General features: G+C 47.5%; 1 protein-coding gene across 7 annotated transcripts in view; it reads right to left on the bottom strand.

Moving 5' to 3' along the window:
* Positions 1-694: 694 nt before the first annotated feature.
* The window catches only part of NT5C2 (5'-nucleotidase, cytosolic II), a 63,290-nt gene continuing 42,318 nt past the window's right edge, over positions 695-21,666 (bottom strand). For 6 of the 7 annotated variants that reach the window (XM_055720135.1, XM_055720136.1, XM_027802515.2 and 3 more), the window contains 15 exons: positions 15,050-15,167; positions 13,567-13,662; positions 11,976-12,067; positions 11,716-11,773; positions 10,302-10,395; positions 9,242-9,295; positions 7,974-8,057; positions 7,182-7,223; positions 5,909-6,016; positions 5,510-5,576; positions 4,664-4,834; positions 3,730-3,781; positions 3,422-3,482; positions 2,691-2,867; positions 695-2,460 (listed from right to left, as the gene is read on the bottom strand). In XM_055720135.1, coding sequence (XP_055576110.1) covers positions 2,203-2,460; positions 2,691-2,867; positions 3,422-3,482; positions 3,730-3,781; positions 4,664-4,834; positions 5,510-5,576; positions 5,909-6,016; positions 7,182-7,223; positions 7,974-8,057; positions 9,242-9,295; positions 10,302-10,395; positions 11,716-11,773; positions 11,976-12,067; positions 13,567-13,662; positions 15,050-15,167 — 1,532 coding nt within the window. In that variant the 3' untranslated portion in view covers positions 695-2,202. Of the gene's footprint in view, positions 2,461-2,690; positions 2,868-3,421; positions 3,483-3,729; positions 3,782-4,663; positions 4,835-5,509; positions 5,577-5,908; positions 6,017-7,181; positions 7,224-7,973; positions 8,058-9,241; positions 9,296-10,301; positions 10,396-11,715; positions 11,774-11,975; positions 12,068-13,566; positions 13,663-15,049; positions 15,168-19,122; positions 19,183-21,666 lie in introns of all 7 variants that reach the window. The other variant, XM_027802517.2, reaches the window with a different exon arrangement.

The following is a 21,666-nucleotide window of genomic DNA, read 5'->3' as shown; positions in this document are numbered from 1 at the left end:
GCCCGGGGTAGTAAATGTCCTGCTGTGGTAGGGCTGGGGCCTCATCTGGTCTGATTTGGTCGATACGAGGGGTTTGTTCATAAGCGAGGGCTGAGCATGGCACCGTGCTGTCCCCAGGGTTGTCCCAGTCTGGGCCAGGCACAGGCCACACACAGCCTTTGGCTGGGCCAGCCCGTGCTGTCGCTGCAGCAGCGTGGCCTTCCCCAGGTGCTTTTCTCTGTTTAACCAGGCTCGCAGCCCCTGGTGAGCGCGGGCCATGCTGTGCCACCCTGGCCACCGCCTGCCACGGTGGGGACCGGACCTCGGTACTGCCTGTGGGAATCAGCCCTGGAAAGGCTCAGTGTTGCTGGTAGCGGCAGGGTAGGAGTGTTGCCCTTTCTGCCACGGAACAGCTCCTCCTCTCTCTGAATCCAGGCCAAAATGTTTCTCTGTCTCCCCCGCCTCCTCCAGCTGAAGCTGATGGGGATAAAAAGCACCTTGTGTCCCTCCATTGCTTCCTGGACACCGGACAAGCCCTTAAAGCCAGATCCACAGCCACTGCTCAGCAGCGCTTCACACAACCAGCTTCCACAGATGCTTTGCCTGTTCCTCAGCCACCCATCCCACCAGGACCCCCACAGACAAGTCCTGGCTCTCCCTGCCACCTCCAGCACAGCTCTCATCATCTCAGCGACGTGCCACAAAATGCCAGGCATTTTTTAGAAACATCATCATTTATTTGACTTGAACAACTGCCACTACAGCAGCAGCATTTCCTGCTCAGATGGTGGTGGTGTGATTTTTCTTTTTATTTTCTCCTAAGGTACTTTAAAAAGGAAAAAAAAATAATTAATTGAGTTTATGGTAACGAAACAACAGTCGAATTTGTTACAAGAGGGCCCTTGTCAGAATCCCTTCACAGCAAACGGCACAGGCTCCAGTAAGGGAGGCTGCACTCCCGACACGGAGGAAAACCCCAGGGCACCGCTGCCCTGCTGCGTGCCGGCCCTGCCCCTTCCCTGGGGTAGCTTTTGGGCACAAGGACTGCTTGCCCATCCCCGTGGGCCACCCCTGGTCCCCGCACGGCAGCCTGCAGCCGTCACCCTCCTTGGCCAGGGACGCAGCCTTGCCCACCGCAACCTGTGATGAGGCTCTGCTTGCTCCGTGCCAGGCTAAAGACAAGGGCAGCTGCTGGTGGGACTGGAGGCTCCTGCCGCGGGGCTGGCCCCGTGGCACAGGCTGTTTCCTAGTTTAGGGCAGACAGCGTGGCCCACAGCACCCTGGAATAACAGGCCCTTTCACTCCAGATGGTGGCTGGGTTTGTCTTTGAGATGCTTCGCTTTCTTAAAGCTGAACAGACAGAAAGGTTAGTAATAGGCAGTAGGAAAAGTGACTAACATAACGCTAAAGCAGTAGCTTCAAGCTCCTGGGTTAATATTTACTGCTGAAAAACTACAGGAGTTGAGAACACAGTGTGCGGCTCAGCTGTTTGAGAAATGCGTTGGAAATCATGCATCACATGCCGATGATGAAAGAGCTTTGAAACACTGGGAGAGGATAACAAGCATCTACAAGCAGAAACGTGTACAGCTGCAGATATGCAAGAGCTGGAATCCCACCGCCATCTGTGACAGCTGGAGGAACTGAACCACTTAGATGGAGAAACTCACGCCAAGCAGAAGGTAAACTGACTGCTGGAAGCCACAGCAACACCCTGGGTAACACAGGAAGGTGGGACTTCGTAACCCAGAAGCGGAGGGTTAAGGGCAGCAACCCAACAGGCAGGAGAATTTAGATCATTTTGTCTCCTGCAGGGTCCAGCACATCCCTTCCTTCTCCACAGCGAATCTAACAGATGGCAAAAACCGTTCACAGGACACTGTTCAAATGGAATTCAAATGAAACACATCATGGGAAAGGGAGAAACATGCAGCATCCCTGTATGTAATGGGAGCAGCATGACAGCACAGGTGGGCAGTCCAATCTGAATGCACCACCCCAGGCAGAATCCATCAGCTTTTTGAACCGTCTGCAAAACTGAAAACAAGGGTCTCCTCCTAATTAGTGTTAATTTGTTAAAAGTTTCCAGACACTTCCAAAACGTGCCTTTGCAAGAATCACAGCCCCCCCAACCCATCACCCCAAGGGCCCCAACAAAGGAATCTGCTCCTGATCACTGCTAGAGTCACGGTTTGTCTTCAGCGGTGCTTTGCTTTTTCCTTCTTATTCCTCTTCCTCTTCCTCCTCCTCTTCCTCCTCTTCTTCTTCCTCATCATCATCTTCATCATGGCAGTGTGTGATTTCCTGAGGTGCCTGGGGGAAGAGGTTGGGCGGTTTGATCTCGCTGATGGAACGGGTCAGTTGATGCCGCTTGTAGTCAGAATCTTTAAAATCCACTGAGGTGCGATTGCGCGTGGCCATCGGTGACTCCTTCTCATTGATGTCAACGTGTGTGTGCTCCACCGTGGACTCGTGTGGCATCTACACATGTAAGAGAGAGAGGAGATGGCAGGGGGTGTCCCAGTCCCGGGCTATCTCCCTGAGACAGAGGGAGGGCAAACCCCAGAACGTGAGCCTTTTTTTGGCCCATGGTGCATCAAATACCACCCAACCCTCCAAGGTGCCATTCCTGGCGCTTGCGGAAGTGTTAACAAACACCGGTGCGGGCACCTCTGGGACCCCTGCCCACCTTCCCACGGTCCGCAACTTACCAGGACATGGGCGGCTCTGAAGAGGTAGCTGAAGGGGTAGTAGAGGAGGTTGATGAAGGAGGCTGCATAGAGATCAGCGTAGCGCATGACCTGGCTGGCAAACAGGGTCTGCCGAGAGCCGCTGCGGAAGAGGCTCCCCATCATCCCATAGCACATGTCCATGTCGTGGGTCACTTTCTACAAGCAAAGGGCAGATTAGGTCCTGGGCCGGGCAGGCAGCAGCATGGAGCCACGACAACACTGGAGTGCGCTGGGGGCTACAAGAGAGCTGCAAGGATCTCCAGCAAGGCTTTCTGTGCTCACATCCTGCAGCATCAGAGTGCAGCTACGTCCCAGCTAACAGAGGGGAAGGCAGCAGCGGGCTCAAAAGCCAGTACCTGCCCCAGGCTGGCACCCAGGGGTGGCTGAACCAGAGACTACAGGCCCTCCAAGCTTGTGTGTGCCAGCGCCCTGTTCTGCAGCAGTGAGCACCGTCGGTGCCAGTGCTGCTGTATGCATGAGCAAGGAGACCCTATTCCAGACCAGGCTGCCTTTCAGAATTGCCAGCGTCACCAGCGAGCTGAGAAGCTCCTCTGTTTGCATCCACTAAGACAGAACAGAGAACAGCTTTGCCAAGCCTGCTGTGCCCACCCAAAGGCAAAGCAAAGCATTTCAGGGCTGAGCGGTGGGGCTGGGTTGTCTCAAGCCCTCTGGGATCCAAAAGGATGAAAAGGGATTTTTATGATTGGTACCTTAATGCGTCTCTGGATGGAGCTGATGTCAGGGCGTTCATTGCTGCTACTGTCCAGATGCCTAGTTACAGGCGAGAAGGCAAACACATGGTGTGAAAAGTCTTTCAGAACAGATGCTGTGGGATGGGGGCTTGGGGGAGGAGGCTGGTCTGGAGGGGAAGGTTGGTCTCGTGGGCAGAGCCCAGGCCTGAGTCAAAGCTCTGGCAGCAGTGCCGCTAACTCAACCCCAGGGTTTTGTCAGAGCTGCTTGTTAGCTGTTGCTAGGCTGGGAGAGGCAGCAGGGAAATTGTCACTGTTTGAATACTCACTTGTATAGCTCGGCCAAGAATATGTCCAGACTCTGCAGCTCTTCAAAAAGGGCTGGAAAATCCAGAAAAAAAAAAAAAAGGGGGGGGGAGGGGGTTAAGGTAAGTTTAAACTGTTGAAATGAAAAGGCAAACCCACCATCCTGCCTCCTCCCCTCGCACGGCAGGGGAGAGGCGCTGCATCAAGAAGCACGACATCTCACAGCCACTGTGCAGGGAGAGGGTTCAGTCACGCTCTGTGCCACCGGCAGAGCTCTGGGCTTGGTTTTTGATTGCCACTTTTGTTTTTGAGGCTGAACCTTCACAGCCCTCGCCCGAACCTTCCAACCAGCCATGGGGCAACTTGGATAACTCCCAAACCTATTACACACCAAAGGGCAAACCTTTGCAGTAGCAAAAGTAGCAGAAAAGCAGTAGTGCTGGAAGATGGGAAACACACAGCACTTTGGCAGCAGAGGGAGTGGGAGGAAGGAGAAGGAAGTGGCTGGTGAGCCGGGACTCCCTGCAGATGGGAGAGCACTCATGGCTCAGGCATTACAGGGAGAATATCCCAGGCGTCTTGTCAGATACTTTTTACCGGAGAAGCCATGGCTCCATATGGATGGAGGGAGAGGAGTTTTAGGGGCAGGGTTATGGATTAGGAACAACTCGACCCCACCCAGCTGCAGCTTTTCCCCCAGCCAAGTCAGAGCTTGGCTGATCAAGTGCAAGCAGCCTGGGAAAGAGCACAGGAAAGGCCTGGGACCCTGAGGCCAGCCCACAGAGAGCTGCCCAGCTCCGGCCACCAACACCCAGACCCACGGAAAAAGGGCCAAAAGGAGAAGCGGCAAGCCAGGGCGATCCCTCCCCTGCACCCCTGTAAGCTCTGGTGATCTCAGAGGTGCAGCACCAGGCAAGCAAGAGCAAAGCCTGGCCTGGGGTTTGCCTGGCTGCTGACCGCTTTTGTCTGTCCAGACGTGCAGCTCCTGCGCCAGCTCAGGGATCACCAGGAAGGTCCTCCAGCCCTGGCGCTTCTTGGATTTGAGGATGTCGCCAAAGATATGGTCTCCGATGTACAAGATGTCCTTCCCTTTGGCCCCCAGGAGGTCACAGACTGTGTCTGAAGAACCTGAGAGAAGAATGGCATGGTTCAGAACGGGGAGCCAAAAGGAAACAGATGGCTCATTTCAGAGGGCCAGGGTTAGGGACAGAGCAGGTGCATTTTCCTCCCAGACACCTCCACTGCTCCATATAGCACCTCTGTTTGGCCACAGCAGCACAGGCAGCGCCCACTCACCTGGGGAGTTCATCCAGGGGCAGCTTTGCCCACACCCCCCAACATGAATGGCAGCAGCAGAGGGGCCGTGCTGCCTCCCACCCCATGGGACAGGAATGGAGCCCTGGGCACCACAGACAGCCCTGTATATCCACCTGCTGCTCTTCCCTATCTCAGGGGACCCTCCAAGTGTGGCACAGTGGCAGTACTGTAAGTACAGCTGGGAACGTTGTGCTGGGCCAGCTGCAGCTCCCCCTCTACCACAAGCCCTGCAGCGGCATTTCCTAGACCCTTCTTGGCAAGGAGGAAAATGGTGTTTGAGGAGGAATGGGTCCATTTCTTCCCTGCACTGAGCAGCAGTGATGATGGAGAGCTTCTGGTGCACTGCACAGAGTGCACAGTACAATGTGCTTTGGGAAACACAACCTTGCCTGGTGCCTGGCACAAGTCCTCTCACAGCCAGAGTGGCTGAAGGCCACAAGGGCATGTCAGAGCCACTCCACAGGACAAGAAGGGTTCTTGCCTCACCTCCCGAGTACACGATGCCGTGCTGCAGCGGGCCAGTGTATGTACCAATCTTCAGCTTCCCGGTCACCTGAGGAAGGAGACATTGCGTTAGTGCAGAACAGCTGATGGTCTGGATCTTTTCTGTCTTATTGATACTTTACTCTTTATCTCGCTCACTCCCACACAGCCTAGAGGTGGCTTTCTGTACTCTTTTCCTATTGCCACTTGCAGTACATTAGGGAAGCCAGCAAAGCCTCAAGCTCTGCTGTGCTCCAGGTGATGGCGTTGCTCAGGAATCACTAAGAGGAGAAGCCACCCCACCATCTCTAGGGCAGGTCCTGTCTAAACACTGTGTTGCCCGTTGCCACTAAGAGACACCAGACAGGAGGTGCACGAGCCCTTCCAGCCTATGCCACTCACCGTGTCCACCTGCCGCAACACAGTGCCTTCCCCAAAGAAGAGGGGTTTTCGTGCATCCACCAGGATCAGGTCAAAGTAGGACTGCCACGGCCGATGAGCACTCCCAGGCTGCAAAGGCAAAACCAAACCCCAGAATCAGGCACAACACAATCAACTGCAGGGCGTTTAACCACAGCGTCATTGTCCATAGCCATAACTTCTATGACAATCTTGGTCCATCAAGAGCTGCTAGCTCCTGCCTCTTGTGGTGTGATGCTGGGCTGCCAGCACCACCTCCTACAGCAGTCCCCTTTCGCAGCAAGCGCATCCCAACCCAGCCTAGCAGTGAGGACTGAGAACATGGTGTGAGACAGGAAAACTGCACTGAACATCCATGCCACAGGACAGCTGCCGTGTAAAGAGATGCTGTAAGTGACACTGCTGCCACTCTTTCTGAAGGTGATATCCTAGGCAGATCCAGACACATGTGACTTCATGGCTTCAGCCTTACGAGGCCATGCTGGTACATTTGCCATGACTGGGAAATGCCTGGACCCTATTCCACAGAGCACGGCTTTGAATCACAGCCCTGCCTGAAGAATACTGGGCATTCATGAACCCTTTCTGCCCCTTGCTTCTATTCTTTCTGAGATCAAGACCACAGCAAGGATTTCTTTGATCTATCAGTTATGGTGATTTTCCATGTTCTGAAAATTTCTCCCTTGGTTGCCTTCTACCTTCAGAGCACAGTGTGAAAACACATCTTTTGAGCGTGAGATAGCCTCCCACTGAGACACTGAAAAAGCAGTATAAATTCAGCTCATAAGCCTCTCTCCAAAAGTTACAGGGCTGAGTTTTGACCTCAGAAAATGAGAAAAAGCATGACTCAAACGTTTGGAGTTACCGTAGTCAAGGCACAATCAGCCATAAATGTTTCTGCTGTTTTATAAAACTCTTCCCTTTCCATCAAGGTTTTTTTTTTTAACATCTAAAACACTGTGCAAGATTTCTAAGAAACCTGGCTGCAAAATGCCACAGTTAAAATGTTTTATCACTAAAATAATGTTATCATTAACACAGATTATTGTTTGAGACCAGATGATGCCTCTTTTCTCTGTTATATTGTATTTGCTTTGATCCCATTCAAATAGGACACAAACCAGCAAGTGTATTTTAACCAGATTAAAGCAACTAATCCCATGCTGCCGATGAAGCAGGATTAAAATGCCTTCCAGCTACACAGATAATTAGGCACATCAGTTTCTGTTGGAACTGCAGTCTAGAAATCACATACCTTTGGTCCATGTGGAAAGTCAAACAAGTAAGTCATAATTTTCTGAAAGACAGAAAGAAAAGTATTCAAAGATGCGTTTTTAAACATACATTTGTGTAGTTTATAAAAGCATACTTTTCTGCTTTTATCTTTTCAGGTTACAGAACTTTATTTTCAGGATTTCCATGAAAGTCAGCGTAAGATCTGGAGACAAAATGAATGAATAGAATTTAAAGTGACAGAAACTAAACCAGTAATTTTTATAATCAAAGAACATATCTGCCTCAGAAATCTCAGGAATCTGCCTCAGAAATCTTCAGGTATATCTTGCAATGCTTTAAAATGGCACATAAATCTTTGCATTAGCAGTGTTGCAACAGACACTTACCCGGAGCTGAAGTAACAGCGTTTATTCCTACAGCACAGCAGACAGCCCTTTCTGGCTTTTAGACCTCTCCAGCACAATGGCTTTGGTGACCTGTCTGTACTCAGACTATCTCACTTGAAAGACAAGCTCTGCATTTTAAAGGATGCTGAAATCTAAAATTAGTATCTCTTTCAGCCTTTTAATTGCTGAGGAACTGAGTGAGGCACAGAGGGACTTAAGCCAGGCCCATGCTAGGTCAGTAGCAGAACCAGGACTACAAAAGATGATTCAAGACCTAATCTGCGTTCACCACTAAACCATCCTACACCTAGTTTAGAAACCCCCTAATTCTCCACCAGAAGATGTCCTACCAAAACCCATACAAATGAATGGCTGGCATTTGCTTACTTTATTATATACCAACACAACAACTGAGCAGCACTTACATCTGTGTATTTATAGTCGCTGTTTGTGACAAGAAACACCTTCCCAACTTCATTCATGCGGCTGAGCAGCAGTGGTAGCTTCCCCTGAAAGCCAATAGACATACAAGTCACACACAGGAGCTACAGAGATTCATCACAGGCAAAAAACTTTTAAACTATGATGCTACCAGACAAAACAAAGCAAATCAGACCATCAAGCAAGCAAACTCATGTGTTTTGCAGTGGCCAGAGCCAGGAAAGCTGCTGGTCCATCCACATAACAGCCCCTCAGAGGACAGCCCAGGGGGAGAAGGCAAGGGGGAAGGGTTCAGCGAGGCTGCGGTGCCTTTGCCAACGACAGTGCCAGGCACCCTGTGCTGTTCCCACCAATTTGGCCTGTGCCAGGCATGCTGGAGCAGCTCCTCCAGCTCCAAGTCCGTTCCCGAAATGGGCCCAGAGGCAGATGAAATCTGAGCTGACACAAGCCACAAGTTGGAGTGCATTATAATTCCAGCCTCAGATTAGGCAGAATTTATTCCCGGGGATATTTTTATTCAATCATGAATCTCAGTCCATTGCCAGAGTAGCTGATTACCTCACAGAACAGTTTCCTAAGAATTCTGCAGGCATGTAACTAGAAACAAGGTTAACTGCTTCAAAGTGATACTTTAAGACAGGGCTCATCTAAACTAAAGAATAATTACACCATATGTGGTCCAGAGGGGCCTTGCACACTGCAGAGAGGGCGTAAGTAAAGGAACCACTGGAGCTTGCTCAGTTAGGCGTGCTGAACACACTTTCCAGCCTATCAAGAGACTGGACACTGGTGAGTCTTTCAGGATCTTTTCCTCAGTCCCTCACGGTTAAACACATGTAACATTTTTGTTGGATGGCTAAAGAATACTTCTGTCTAAAAAGATGCTCATCTGTTGCTTTTTAAAAACAAGGTCTGCTTGGGCAGAGAAAATGCGGGCAGGGAACACAGTTGCTTTCCCCACCAAAAGAAACAACGCAAGCCTTGCCAGTGTATTCACCTGTGTCCCATGGTAACATTTCCTCTGGCTTTTATATTTTACGTAAAAAACATGCACATGAATACGAAATCACGTGGATCACTGGCTCAGAATAAAGGCTGCATCCGAACTTTCCACTTTGCCTTTGATTATTACAATAGAAATGACAGCGTTATCTGTTTTGTGGTTTAGTAAAGCAAATCAACACGTTTATTTCTTGCTTGCTTACTCAGTATAGAATGTCACGTAGCACAAGTAAAGTAACTTCACACTTACATCTTTCACCACGTACTTTTCCAGATTCTCAAGGGTCTTTTCCTTGAGCGATCCCTGAAATAGAAACAACAGAACCCAGTGAGGTAATGGAAACTTATGATGTAAGAGACATCAAAGTAATGCCAACTTTCACACTTTAAAATGCTGTGAAAGTACAAACCAGGGCGAATCTGAACCAGTGACTCTAGAGATGAGAGGCTTTGAGTAGCAGGGACCATCACAAACTCTGTGATCCATCGATTCCCTCACCATGGTAAATAATCCACTTCAACAGCATTTTAACCCTTTCAGAAGGGAATACAATAGAAACAACAAAAAAAAAAGATTTGCCATACCAAACAAGACAGTCAACGACCTGTCTCCAACACTGACCATAATGCTTTACTCAAAGGCCAACTCCAACATGTATCACACAACACTGCATAAGGAAAGAAAAATAGATTCCTGACTTCGCTAGGGCTTAAAGAACCACCACAACTACAACTGTGAGCAGGGTTCTCCTGTGATCGTTCTCCATCCCACCCCAACAGACCTCTTGAATGAGGAAGAACAAGAAAATCAGGTTTTTAAGCAGACATTAACGCTCACAAAGTTATATTCTAAATTTCTGCGCAACTGTGTGAAAAAGATGAACTGCCTCTCCTCTCTAAATAGAGAAGAATTGATGTATTTCTCTGTTTAATGCAGGTACTTTTCAGACAACATAAGATAGTACCAATGTAAACCATTTACAGTAAAGTGTTTTAATAATTAGGACAATGCACAAGTTGTGGACTGTAAGTACAAATACCCTCATGGCATCATGTTCTAAAACCCATGAATTACAGTACAGAAATGGAATCTGGGCACCATAAAAAGGAACAGGGAGCCAAGGCAGATACGTTCCCGTACTAGGAGGGCAGTGGAGATCTTGATTTACAGCCGCAATTTATTGTTTGCTCACTAGGCGGCAAAGCGGGGCTCTTGCCCGGTGGATTAACACATCTTAACTCATGAGTTACAAACCAGTCCCTCTAACTCAGTTACAACTACAGACGTCCCAAGGAGTTCTTGCAATCACCTTGTAATGAACCCAGTCAACAGCATCTCTGACATCCTGGAACATACTCCTGAAGGACATGAAGAGGTCTCCATCTTTAAACCCTGTTTCACAGCTGTGGGGAGAAAGAAGAGAGATTGTAGCAGCCAATCGCACCAGGTGAGAAACATGTAAAAGAAAAGTGACAGTTCAAAATGTTGTTTGGAGTTTGTTTAACTATAGTGGTTTCTTATTTACTACTTTACCACAGCTCAGACTTGAAAGAAGGCTACAAACAGAGCTTAACAGGCTCTGCGTGCTACCCAAAAAAATTTGTTTAAAATTTTAGGATGTGAGCTCCTAACTACAGGCCTGTGCCTCCACAGCAGTACTACAGCTCTCTGTGACTGCAACACTTATTTCTACCCCACAGTATTACAAGAAGGAAAAAAGACTGGCGCTGTGCAGTTTGCAGCATTTTACAAAAGATGAATGGTACTGAGAAACTAAGCAGAGTGCTGCCCTTTCACCCTCTTTCCAACACTAAAAAAGGGGGATGCCACAGAAATAAACTAAATGTAATACTCACTGCTTAGAGAAGGAACAACTACTGTGTTGAACAGTTAAGAGTTAACATGAGAAATTTCCTCTACAAGATACAGTGGAGGGATCTTTGAGACACCCATGAGAGTTTGCATCAGAAGAAATCAAGGAGGATTAAAAAGAGCTGTATTTATTATGACAGCAATCATCACGCCTCTCCTGAGAAAGGATACTTCACCTGATGGATTGTCAGCATAAACAGTTCCTCTGCTCTCAGGTAAAGCCCCATTAAACCTTTGCCTTCCACTCACATCATATGCAAAGACGACCCATCACATGAGTCAGCACCACAGCAGCATTCACATTGGCCAGTTCAAGCTGCAGCTTGTTTTTATGCTTATACCTATTTGAAAGCTAGGTAAATACTCATGCTGCACAAACAGCCTTTTACACTACACTGTGCCTGAGCGTTTCACCTTTAAGTGAACAAGTCCTCAATTATGACATGAGGGACTTGTGGCAACTGGCTGAGGAAATTTAGCCCTTCAGCTACCAGTTCAAACACTGCTCCAGCAGACACAGGCTCAAAATGAGCTGTCTGGTAACTAATCACCTTGTAGTAAGTGTGTGGTCTTAAAAGCCGGCCCAAACACCAGCGTCAGTCAGTATGGTGATACTGATGTACCCTGTGAAGGAAACCCTCATAACCAGCGTCTACTGTACACACAGATCATCTTGTCACCACAAAATTCTTCTCGTAACGTCAACAGAGTAAGAGGCCTGAACTTTTCCCCACTGAAACCACTTGAGGGGCCTCCACTGATATAAAGAACAGCTCCATCTGTGCTGTATTGCTCTTTATAACAACAATCTCACTACACCATCAGCACCTTGAACTGGAGGGGATACGTACCTAGTGTACCGGTCACAGTTAGTAAAGAAATCCACTAGACAAGCCAAAAGGTAGGTCTCTGCAAAGAAACAAGGCAAGATTTTAAAACAAGGATAACATCATATGGCCAGCTAACTTTAGGTCTTGTAGCCAAAAGAAGAAGGTTAATGTAAAAAAAAATTAACCTCAAACCCAACAGATAAGCAGAGTATGACATCAGCAAAGCTTTACTGGCTGCAGAGGCACAGAAACAGGCAAGCGCTGGCTCACATTAAACTCACCTGGTAGATTGAATAACGTGTTCAGAATGTAAAACCTATCTGTGTCATCCCTCTGGATAAATTTATTTGGATATTGATCCCGTGTTTCTGGCCTGAGAATAGATAAAGTGGAGAAAAATGAAACCACAAAAACCAACAAGGATAAAACATGCTGACCTGCAAAATACAGTTGTAGCAGGGTCCATTAACTAGAGTCTGTTGTGCTTTAATCAACACCCAGCTTTCCCACATGCACTAGCAGCGCAAGAACAAAACTATATGCAGCGGCATAGTTCCCTTCCCTGCGCTAGCTCCAGCGGAGCCGGGGACAAAGCCCTCACTGCTGAGTCAGCACACTGAGCAGAGCCCACACAGGGAAATGGAGTGGTTGAGAGTCCACAGCTCGACCTTAAGCCCTATGACGTTGGCTATTAGGATGCCTTAAATCATCTGCACTTTCATTGTTTGCTTATCTTAAACTTTCCCCCACTTTCCATGTGTTGCTTTACACTCCCCTGAGCAGCTTTCAGCAGGGGAGTGCTGTCCGGGCGGGAGGCTTGCCTGGGGCCCTCTGCAATTAATCAGCAGGGTGGCGATGACTAAAAGTCATTTAATTATTCTGGTTTCCTTCATTTCTGGAGCTTCTGAAGATCACCTCTGACTCAAAGAAGTGCATATATAAGGGCTTTTTCTAGATTTTGGCTTCCTGACGCAAGGACTTACAGGCCTGCAATGACAAGGCTTGCGGCCTTGGAGGCCCTGAGCTGGCCTGCACTGCCTTCCATCCATCCGCCCTCACAGCAGCAATAGGAGGGGATTTGCTGGGACACAGCAGGCAGGTAGCACTGTGGTCCCCTCTGCTTCCTAAAGCACCTTCTCTGGGGCAAGAATCATTGAATCACTTAAGTCGGAAAAGACATTTAAGATCATGGAATCCAACCACTGCACAAGACTGCACCCACCAGTCTCCACAACCACACCATCACCTTCCAGCCAGGCACGTGCGGACACCCATGCACCAGGATGGCCAGAACAAGCACAAGTGAGAGCCCAAGACATGTTTGGAGCAAAGGTGGCCAGGGAAGGCTGCGGCAAATGGCACGCAATGCCTCACTTCTGACACCCTCAAAGGTCAGAAACACTAAGGGGCAGAGCAAGCTTGTTCCTTCCCCAAGGCAGCTCAGGCCCTTGAACTTCCTTAGCAATGGCTGTGGAAGTAACAGTCTCTCAGTGCACGGGTCCTCTCTTTTGCCAGCAGCCCTCACACAGTGGCTTTGTCTTAACTGACAAGCTGCTAATGTTAAACTGTGCCAGGACAGGTCAACAGCACCTGGATCATCCCACCTATCACTCCCCACAGCACACTTTCTTCTATTCCCAGCACACTGTGCCTGTGCTGACATGGACCTTTCCTCTATAAACACCCTGGGCTGTTGCGGTGTCTGGGACCCTCAATGCATCCCCAGTCAACCCTGGAGCTGTTGGAACACCAATACAGCATCTGCTGTTAGTGGAGTCCCTGTGACTCATTATGCAATGGGTGTCCCAAGGATCAGTGACAAAAAAGAACATATTAAGTAAAAAAACCCAACAGCTAAGAGTCAGCACTCACCCTCTGAGGAAATTAAAGCCATGTGCACACACTAGGAGGTTCCCATAGGCATCAACCTTCAACAGGTTTCCATAGTGGGTATCAAACACCAAGCCTCTGTTAAGAAAGTGATTTAAGATGTGAAGAAGTGAGCGTATTAAGCGGTGACCATTTTAATGGCAGTTAGAACAGTTCTAGAACAGCTTGCTCTCTTGGCATGGGGCATCAGAACAGAGTTGCTGTTATTATGCAGATAGGGTCCCTACTGTCCCTTTTACCTGGCTGCAGGTGAGAACAAGAGCCCTGCACTGCCAGGTGAAAGGTACCACTGATCTGCTCTCTCTAGTCTTGAAAATGGAACCGGCAGAGGCTTAGCTGTGCACGTACCAGGGAAGACATGGGTCTCTTCCACAGGGTCATGAATCCAACACCTGTGTTTGTGGTTCCCTGACAGCCCTGCTGGGCTGCAAGGAAGAGTGAGGTGTGATAAAGGAATTTTTCCCCTCTTTTTCATCACTCTGTTACAGACAGAGCCAGATGGGGCATGTAACTATTGCACAAAACGCTTTGGACATTTCCCAGTTCCATCTCCAACAAAATGTTGTCTCACTTATCTAGTAGCTGGCATCTGGAGAACGCAGCCTTCCCACAGAGATATCCCTTCTGTCCCCTCCCTGGGATAAAGGCAGTGGATTTAACGGAGTCTTCATCACAGGTTTGTGAAGGGCTGCTGTCTTGTTACGGGCATGGGGGCACCCAGCAACAGTCTCGGTGTAAAACATGCTGGGAAGAGGGAAGAAAGGAGGCTGCCAGACTGAAAACTGGAACAAGCCAACAGACTTTCTGGTCCAGACTTTTGTAAAGAAGCTCCAAAGGAGTCAAAAAAGCAAAATCCAGCAAAGGCACAACCGGAAACAACTTAAAGGCAGAGTCAGATCAAAAGCCTTCTTTAAAACACACAATGTCCTTTCTACCTCTGCTACCAAAAGACAAAATGTAAGAATTCAGTAACTTTGCACCATTAGCTTTATTTTTGGCTTCTAGACAAGTGAATTGGGTTGGTCTCACTTTTAGTGTTGTTTACTGTCACCTTGATTTTCTGGATGTCTTATGCACCAGGACACTACAAATTAAAATCATTAATGAAAAATGTTCTGAGACATTCTAGCAGTCTCATGGACAGCAATGGCTCATTCTCCCCTTAACTGTGATTTAACACCCAATCCAATTGTGTCTCTGCTTTCTTTGCTTTGAAAGATTATTTTTGGACCATGTTTTTAGTAGGCCTCCTTTCTCGAACACTCCCTCTTTGCCGGCATGTGTTCATGTGTGCAAAGGTCCTCCACATACTGGAGCAGTCTGCTCCCTTCCCCATGACCTGTGGTCAACACCAGGCTTCACAGGCACAACTCCTCAAACCTGGCCTCACGTGTTGCCTATGAACTTTACAGAACAAATAATCAAGACCTCAAGCAGGCTGGGTCGGTATCTGTTAGTCATTTACCTGGTAGGGAATGCAGGATCATACACAAAATTGAGCAGCTCATGAGGGTATCCAATGGAAACTAATCTTTCTACGGTCAGGTCAAATCCAAGAGATTCGTATTCAGGGGATTTATACACTGTACCAAGATGAGACTTCAGTTAGAAAATTTGAAAACAGCTAGGGGGTTAAACAAGAAGGCAGTTAAAAGTAATGTACCCAATTTGCCCTCCTCCCTCCTCCACATCACACATTCCCTTCTTTGCTTCTTCGCTCCTGCCCTTCGCTGCCTTGGGTCCCCCAGCCCAGAGCCACAGTGGAATTAGCTCATGCTCCAGGACTGCAGCCGAGCGGAGCCGCAGTTCAGGTTTCAGCAGCAGAGTGCACCAGATGAAATATCCATTGGTCTATCACAGCTCTCTGCATCAGGAAAAATGTATTTCAAACTGCAGCTCCTCTCCCTGCAGTCCTGTTAGGCAGATGCATGAACGCTCCCTGTTCCACCTGCTTGGATTGGGTTCTGGTTTGCTGTGTTTTTGCAAAGCTGATGAAGAAACCAATAAATTTGGGGAACACATGTATTCATGGTTAGAAAGCCTGAAAATCATTGCTGCTGTGCTACTGTTACTGTTCTGGATACAATCCCAAAGCTTAGTATTGTCTCCAGATTTCATCTCGGGGGTATTTATGTTTGCTGCACACTAAGTTAGCTTGAAGGTAGAGCTGTCAAGTTAACATGCGATTTGTTTGTTAATAATACCATATGGTACTGTAAAAATCCGTTAGCTATTACCCTTGTGCATCAAAATGCTACTCTTTTCAGCAAGCTTACCGTTCTCACATTTCAGAGGAGCTGCTCATCTGCGACACACATCTTAGCTCAATGCAAAAGAAATGGACTTGTTCAACCAAGTCATTCCTACCATCAGGCCTGTCTTCATCCTACAAATGACATTCCCATCTACTGGAAATGTTACTGCTTAATCAGATCATTTAATTAGCATTTAAAAGGAAGTCACTGTGTTTCTACAACAGGTGGAAATGACTGTGTTTCTCTGATGGTGTGTTTGTATTTGCTGCATGTTCCTGTCTTAAATTGGTCCTGAGATGTAACAGGGACGAATACAACCCCTGACTGCAATGAGGGTTACCATGGGTTCAATGGGCCCAACTGTCTCAAACACCTGAATATTTCAAATTTAGCTGAGCAAAACACAAAAATGCGCAAGTTACACAGCAAACTCGTTAGCAGACATTTCCCAAGAGATATCTAGCACATCTGTGGACCTCACAAATATATATGAATACATGTTGTCTATACTGCCCAAGTAATCACCACTATATATATATACACTGTGAAATACGGAAGCTGAGTCTGAGAGGAGAAAACAAATCTATGAAATACTACAAAAATACTAACAAGGCAGGGACTATAGAAGAAACAAGACTGTCAAAGGACTCAGATCACAGTAACCATGACAGAAGGTTCCCTATTACCTAATAACCTAAAAAGCACCAGAATCCTAAGAGGTAATTTTCCCCATCAAACTAACACCATTAAAAACATAACAAACAAACCTGTAATGTTCTTAAACAGATTACTAAAATCAATGAAACAGTTGTCAAAACTTTCAAGCATTATTATACCGATGGAAAACATCAACAACATCATACAACATTCAGTGCACATAGTCTTTTCTGTCCTTTAGGAAAGCAAGGGCTGATTGAGCTATAGATAGGAATAAGCAGTCAAAAACTACAGCTAATGAAGAAAGCGGTGATTGACAAGGCAATTCTGGGGAGTGAGCTGGAGCTGGAGGGAGCAAAAGGCAGTTAGGTGATGAATAACATTGTGAGAGTGACACCAGAGCATCATCTGGAAAAAGGAATTCCTGCAATGCAGGGCAGTAAAGGCACTTCCCAGAGAAAACAGTAATAAATACATCTGCACATACTCTCAGAAGGTGAAAGCACTGCAAAGCTCCCCATTATGTGAAGCAGCCCCTGGTCCCCTGCTCTGTCCATGAAGCTGCTGCACTCCCCCCCATTAGCTTCCTGGGAATCTGACCATGTTTCCAACAAATCCATAAAACATCACTCCTAAACAAAACATTTCTCCAACAAAACACTGCTCTCTCTGAACAAACCAACCATGCTGATGCTGCCCAGACACAAGGAATCTCAAGGAGCACACTGGCATCTCCTCTGGACAAACGGAAGTGGTTCAGCAGCAGCTCCAGCAGAACCTTTCCAGGCAAACTGTAAGGCTTTCTGTTAAAGAACCTGTACATCTTGTTAACTCCACCAGAGAACGGCTGCAGCAGGACACATGGCCAGCTGCTCACAAAATGCCTTCACTCAGTTTCTTCCTTTCTGCATTTGCCTCTCTGTCTTAGATTTATCACTACAGACCTCCTTTTAACTCTCTAAGTCTAAGCAAACAAGCTGGAGCACCAGTAGGAAAAAGGCTGAAGAACAGGAATCAACCTCAGCCTTCATCATCTCAAGTCTCTGCAGAGGCAATACTGCAACAGGATTAATCTGAATGATCCTATTGATTCTTGGGCGGTGGGGGGGTGGGGGGTGTATTTCCCTTATCTGTCAAGCTCTAGAATTTGCTTCCTTGAAAATTCTTTGAATAAAACTACACACTTAGCTTATTCATGCCTGAGGTCCCTTCCCTATTTTTCTACCACTCCACAATATCTGGAAAATGAGAGCCTTCTCCTTGGTACACAAACTAAACAGAGACACAGGAAACTGCACTCCTGGAAACAGGAAAGGGACAATAAACATTCTCCAGTCACCATCATACTTACTGTTCAGGATAAACTTTCCTTTAATTAGACACACAGCTACACACAGCTGCAAACAGATAGCTCACTGAGCCCACCTTGACAGCATCCCTACACCACAGCACATGCTGCATCAATCGGTATGAGCCACAACCCACTGACATTTCTCATAAGCTGTGCAAATGCCTGTTTCAGTAACATGAGCTTCTGGGCAAACAAACGATCCACCTCCTTCGGATCAGGAATGAACAGGCTAAACACTGCTGCAACTACGGCAGCACGTTCGGGGAAGATGCCCCAGTTATATGCATCACTAGATGAAAAAATGTATTTCAATATCGTACTCAGGGCTGTTTGCTCTCTCTCTCTTAATTACTTCAGGCATGTGTGGGGAAGAGTAGAGAGGACAGATCAGTATTTTTTTCTGCAGCTGCATGATGAAAAAATAGTTTTAAACTTCCCTGGAACATCCCCCACCCTCAGACCTGGTTGCTGAGACCACAACTGGAGATGATTTGTGTGCCATGGCAATGCCATGAATTCAGCTATCTGCCACGCAGCATCTCCCATGCTCAGCTCTTTCACCTAGCCGAGAAGGGCCCAGTCTTCAAGCATCCCCAACTCTGTGATAGGTGAAGAGGCAGAGCCACGAATCCATTTTCAGAGCATCTTTGCCCAATGGACATGGGATGACAGTAAAACCAAAGCACGGGCTACAACTTCTGATGTCTTTTTCTCTTTCTTACTACTTGATGGCCATGTCTCTGCCACCATGCTAAGCCTCTAGCTTCAGAGGACCACGTTATTTCAATAGTTCATGTTCCAACACAGGCAAATGCTTCAGCAGCACAGGACTATCGGCACCCAGTGCTTATGGACTGTGCAACCAGGGTGGAAAGAAAACAACCAAAGGTTTAAAAAAAACCCAGAAGCCAGCTGACAGCATTTCAGCCTCCCCTTAATACCATCACTTGGCTTAACATCATACTATTGAAAGCTAAAAAGCAGTACCCTGGGAGTGAACGCTGCAAGCCTTCAGGTCTGTGATGAGTGCAGGAGTCCCTTACACAGTACGTGCTAGGAGGGAAGCCGACCTGGAATGAGCAGTTGTGCAGTAAGGTATGCAATTTTCATGCATTTGTGTTGTTGGTTTTACCTTTGCTGCCAAGACACATACAGTAACAATTTTATAGCCTTCCTGAAAAGGGGGGGGGAGGGGGGGAAAAGAAAGAAAAAAAAATAATATCTCTACAGAGGCTCCAGCTTATGCAAAATGCTGCTGCCAGGATTTTAACTCACATGAGGCAGATGCAGATTCAGAGTGTCACTCCAGTCTTGACGGAGTTACACTGGGCTCTCCTGTTAAAGAAAAAAATCAGACTGATTTTAAAACTGCAACAGCTCTGTGTCATGTGGGACTGTATCTCCTGGAGCTCTGTCCTCTGGTAAGCTCAGAAGTTGGCCTGGCAGCTATTCCAAATACACTTATAACTGATTTATAGAGAAGGCACAGTAGGTAATTGTGCATTCTGCAGGCAAAATTCTGTCCTCATATCCACAAAGCAGTCTTAGATCATTAGCTCAGTGATAATTAGAAGGAAGAGGCTACAAGCACATTGTCCAAGTGACACAAAACCTTTGAGCTTCTCACAGATGCAGAGCAACTGGTTCAAGAAAGGGTCTCATGCTCTTTTTGGGGCTTTGTTATTATTGTCCATGCCTTAGTTGGTGACAGATTACTTGTTTCAGGGAGCTCGCTTTCTTTCACACCACAAAACGCCTGTACAGGTCAGAGCAGGAGACTCAGGAGACCGAGTCAGGAGCTACTCTGGGAATCTGAGAAGAGAATTTTGCCCTACATCTGAAGGTGCTCCCAGTGAGAGCCTCGCACACCAGATCACTCTGACATTAGCACGTCTAAATTTAATTGTATACTTTAACACACACTTGGGCTTTTTATGTGCATAACATTGAGGAATAAATCAAGTCTTGCAGGACAGTATCAAAGCTGCACACAGTGCTGCATCACGTTGCAGTGCACTGGTTTGCAAAGCACACACAGTAAGATGACCAGACCTATTCTGCAATTTACAGGTATGCACAGAGTAATCAAGAGTAGCTTTGAGATCCAATTTGCACTAAATACAAAGCTGAATGAGTTGGAATGATGTTGCAAAAAGGACCCACAGAAGTATGCAGGCCTCCTGGAAGGCTTCTCTGAAATGAATGTTTGAAGTCTGTTTTGTTTCAAAATGAATAGCTAAGGAAGACTGTACTGCCAGTGATGGCTGTTTAAGCTGTGGGGAGGAGAAAGCCCTTCAAGGGCTGTCCATTTCTTTCCTTGTTCCTCCACACACACAAGATTTCAAATTCAGGCAGGGTAGCTTCTCACTGAGGATGTAACACGGTTTGTTTCAGGGCTTGGGGACACTTACAAGCTAGTCACTGATCACAGGAGAGAAGCAGGAGCTGAAGCTGCAATACCCACTCCTTTTTGTGCTGCTTCAGCCATGTCACTTCTGTGAGACATACCTGCCATCTCAAACTGCACACCTGCAAGCCAGTCCTGCCCAGCCGCTTTATTTCCAGCCACTACAGATCTGGTGTTGTAAAAGCCCCGAATGCAGAACAGTGACAACACCCTGATTTCTCACGCCACTGAGGCAGCTTTGAGGAAGCAGCTCCCCATGGCCAGCACCCTGCTTTAGGAAGGGAAAGATGAGCTTGGGAGGTTGCTGCAAGCAGCCCACAGAGTGAACGGTTCCTCGGGGGAGAGGCAGAGCGAGGACTACTACAAGGACCTAAGTCTCATTCATCCCTGCCTCCAGTGTTTCCCCATCTGTCACTCTCTGGCCAGTGTGCTCTCCTATGACATCCTAGCATCTCCTGAAGGAGTTTCATCCCTTCCATCAGCCAACTCCTCACCTGCTTTCCCTCCCAGCTGGAAGCTGAGAGCAGCCCCGGGAAAGGTGCTTGCAGTGCCCCCAGAAACACCCCCACACTGGCAGGGGACTTCACAGGAGCAGCTGCTTTCTGCAGCTGGTGCATCGCCGGCTCTGATCCTTTGGGTACATACCGGCTCAGCTCCTTCCCCAGGCAGGTGCTGAGAGCACTGTCCGTGCAGTGGGCTTCCCCGTCCTTGGCCCGGGCCACTGCGTCTCTTGGGAACTGAAACACCTGCCTCCCCACACGGTTTTGGTTGACAGATGAAACTAATTGGCTTTTGACTTTCGGGTGTTCAGATAAGATCAGTATTTCTAAAACTAGAGGTGATGACCTCCTCCAAAGGCTTGCAGAAACCTTTAACAAACACTCAGTCTTCAGAAATTTTACCCACTATCTGAGTTCTCCAGAGGTCACACAAAGACAGATAAGCCAAAAGGTGGACAGATAATGCAAGGGGTTTAGCCTTTCCTCTGAAGCACCGGAAATGCAGCCCAATTACTTTGTGCTAAGTCTTGAAGAAATGAAAGTCAAATAACTAGAAACAGGTTATTTCAGTTGCTGCTTATTCCCCAGTGAGTAAGGCATGCAAATCAGGCAGTTAGGGACATACGTGGACAGGTGGGTAGCCAGTATCCAGATTGATACACGTCTCAGGCACAACATGCATAATTAAGCTTGTGCAAATACATTTCTGAAATTACACAAACCTGACTTGAAGAGCAGGATCAAAGTGCTGCTCTGAATTGCACCATAAATAAATAATGGAAGTATGTATTAGAAATACATGTGTATCGATGTCGTGCTGATGAAACGTGTTTAGTTAAAGCCTTGAGGACCAAGATCCCCATTTACAACCCCATCCCCCGTAACAGTACAAGTACCTAGGTATCCTGCCTC

The sequence above is a fragment of the Falco cherrug genome, chromosome 9 (genome assembly GCF_023634085.1).
Source record: "Falco cherrug isolate bFalChe1 chromosome 9, bFalChe1.pri, whole genome shotgun sequence".
NCBI lineage: Eukaryota > Metazoa > Chordata > Aves > Falconiformes > Falconidae > Falco > Falco cherrug.
The sequence above is the reverse complement of the archived record's forward strand: the minus strand, read 5'-3'. Positions and strand labels throughout refer to the sequence as shown.